General features: G+C 58.6%; 1 protein-coding gene across 1 annotated transcript in view; it reads left to right on the top strand.

Moving 5' to 3' along the window:
* Window positions 1-2,632, top strand: part of CEP131 (centrosomal protein 131kDa) — a 47,744-nt gene that overhangs the window by 19,420 nt on the left and 25,692 nt on the right. Inside the window, exon 2 of the mRNA XM_011968210.1 lies at window positions 1,468-1,562. Within this exon, the coding sequence (XP_011823600.1) occupies window positions 1,468-1,562 (95 nt within the window). The remainder of the gene's footprint in view (window positions 1-1,467; window positions 1,563-2,632) is intronic.

Raw genomic sequence — 2,632 nt, 5'->3', positions numbered from 1 at the left:
GTGGTGGGATCCGTGCGTGGCTGCTTTCGTGGTGGGATCCGTGTGTGGCTGCTTTCGTGGTGGGATCCGTGTGTGGCTGCTTTCGTGGTGGGATCTGTGTGTAGCTGCTTTCCTGGAGCTTTTTTTTTTTTTTTTTTTTTGGTCTTTTTTTGGTTGGGTGGGTTGTTTTCAGCTTAAGGATTCAGATTTAAAAATAAATCTGAAAGTTCATAGGTCTCTTTTCCTGGGAAACTGGAGACCCGAGGTCCCATCCTGTGGTGGCGTGGGCACCTGGCCAGGATCGATGTCACTGGTGGCTGTGGTGTCCAGTGGCATCTGGTGGTGTTCCCCAGGCTGTTTCCCACTGGACTGTGAGCCCTTTCCCTTGAAATGTATGATTTGGAAGGTTTTTGTATTTTTCGTTTTGTTTTGTTTTCTGACAGAGTCTCGCTCTGTCTCCAGGCTGAAGTGTCGTGGTGCGATCTCAGCTCACTGCAACCTCCGCCTCTCAGGTTTAAGCAATTCCCCTGCCTCAGCCTGCTGAGTAGCTGGGACTACAGGCGCCCGCCACCACGCCCAGCTAATTTTTGTATTTTTAGTAGAGATGGAGTTTCACTGTGTTAGCCAGGATGGTCTCGAACCCCTGACCTCGTGATCCACCTGCCTCAGCCTCCCAAAGTGCTGGGATTACAGGCGTGAACCACTGCACCCGACAGTCTCCATCTCTTGACCTCGTAATCCACCCACCCTGGCCTCCCAAAGTGCTGGGATTACAGGCGTGAGCTACCACATCCAGCCGATTTGGAGGGTTTTTAAGCCTACGGGAAAGTCAGGGAGCGTAGCGTAAGGTACCCCCGAGTGCCACTTCCTCGAGCGCCGCTTCCCCAAGTGCTGCTTCTCCGAGCGCTCTGATCCTCGCTTAGCGTCTGCTGCGCAGCCTTCCCTTCATCCCCTGTGCCCCTCCGCCCCTTTCCACGGACCTGGAACCACCGAGCCGTTGGCTGCACTCACTCCCAGGTCCTATAGCGCTTGGTCGCGGTTGCGTCTCCTTAGTCCTCATCGTGACCCCACAGAGTGGCTCCGGGTGCCCTCCCTGCTGACGGAGGAGACCGTGGGCTGAAGGGTCCCCAGGGGTTCTCTTCTCATCCACGGAAGGTGGGAGCTCGCGGTTCCTGGGAGCTGGTGGGTGACAGCGGTGACAGTGAGCAGCTCCCTTCCCGCCGTCCCTTTGCCAGGGGTGAAGGGCTCCTGCTTGATGCGGGGCCGGGGAGGCTCTTAGAGGTCAGGCCTCAGCCCCCCTCCCGCTGCCCTGCTGTCTAGCACTCCTGCCCCTCTGACCACCCACTGCCTTTGGGGCCACCTGGGCCACCTGTACCCCTAGGGCCACCCCTCTGTTCTCTGACTGCGTTTCTCCAAAGCAGGCGGAGGCTGAGCGAACTGGTGAGTGAGCATTTGCTGCTTAATTAACTGTTTTCTCCCTTTTCGCAGGAGGCCACAGGGCCTGGGGGCTCCCGGGCCATCAACAACCTTAGAAGATCCAACAGCACCACACAGGTCAGCCAGCCTCAGAGCGGCTCCCCCAGGTAACCCCCAAAGCCCTTGGATAACCCTGGCCCCCTCTGGGGACCTCAGGTGCCCCCTAGCCTTCTCCTCCTTGCCTCTGCTCTGCCCTTCCTCCAGCCTCCTGGGTCCCGGGCCCTTGCTGGCTAGCGAGGCCTGGAGTGACCTCACGGGCCAGCTTTGTGTCCCAGGCCTCCTCTCGCATGGGGTGGGAGGCCCGAGGCAGACACTCTCCTGCACACATCCCTCCCTTCCTCCTGGCTGTCCCTGCGGCTTCTGAGACCCTGCCTGAGGGCTCCGCTGAAACCCTTCCCACCTGCCCTCTGAACGTCAAAAGCTGTCATTTGCGAGAGAGGGCAGCACTGTGACCCTTCTGAACCCCCCACACCTTGAGCCCCTGTTCCCACCTTTGCCCACTTAAACTCTGCCGCTGTCTCTCGTGGCCTCCAAAGCAGCGGGCTGGGGAGGAGCTGCCTCAATGGCCCCAGTGGGGGTGTTGTGGGGAGTGGAGCCGGTGGTGGCCAGCAGCCTCCAGGGGGGACAGCCTGTAGCCCAGAGTGGTAGGCGAGGCCCTGGCACCACCTCCCACCAGGCATTGTCCCCAAGCAAGCAGGATGCTCCCGTGGGCCGTGGATCTAATGAAGGCTGAGTTCTGGGCCACCAACGGCCCTGGGTGGCCCCTTCCTGGGAAGACCAAGAACAGCGGCCACCACGCCGCGTCCAGCACAGCCTCCAGGAGCCGCTCTCAGCTCAGGAACTGGCTTCATGGAGTCCCACCAAGCAAGGGACTGCCAAGGACAGCTGGTGTGTGTGTGGTGTGGTGTATGTGGTATGGGGCATGTGTGTGGTCTATGTGTGTGTGGTGTGTGTGTGGTGTGTATGGTGTGTGGTGTTATGTGGTGTGTGTATGAGTGTGTGGTGTGTGGTGTGTATGGTGTGTGGTGTGTGTTATGTAGTGTGTGGTGTTGTGTGTGTGTATGTGTGTGGTGTGTGTATGTGTGTGTGATGTGCAGCGTGTTACATGGTGTATGTAGTGTATGTGTGTGGTGTGTGTGGTGTATGTGGTGTGTATGTGTGTGGTGTGTGTATGTGT

The sequence above is a fragment of the Mandrillus leucophaeus genome, unplaced genomic scaffold (assembly GCF_000951045.1).
Source record: "Mandrillus leucophaeus isolate KB7577 unplaced genomic scaffold, Mleu.le_1.0 Scaffold1, whole genome shotgun sequence".
Lineage (NCBI taxonomy): Eukaryota > Metazoa > Chordata > Mammalia > Primates > Cercopithecidae > Mandrillus > Mandrillus leucophaeus.
The sequence above is the reverse complement of the archived record's forward strand: the minus strand, read 5'-3'. Positions and strand labels throughout refer to the sequence as shown.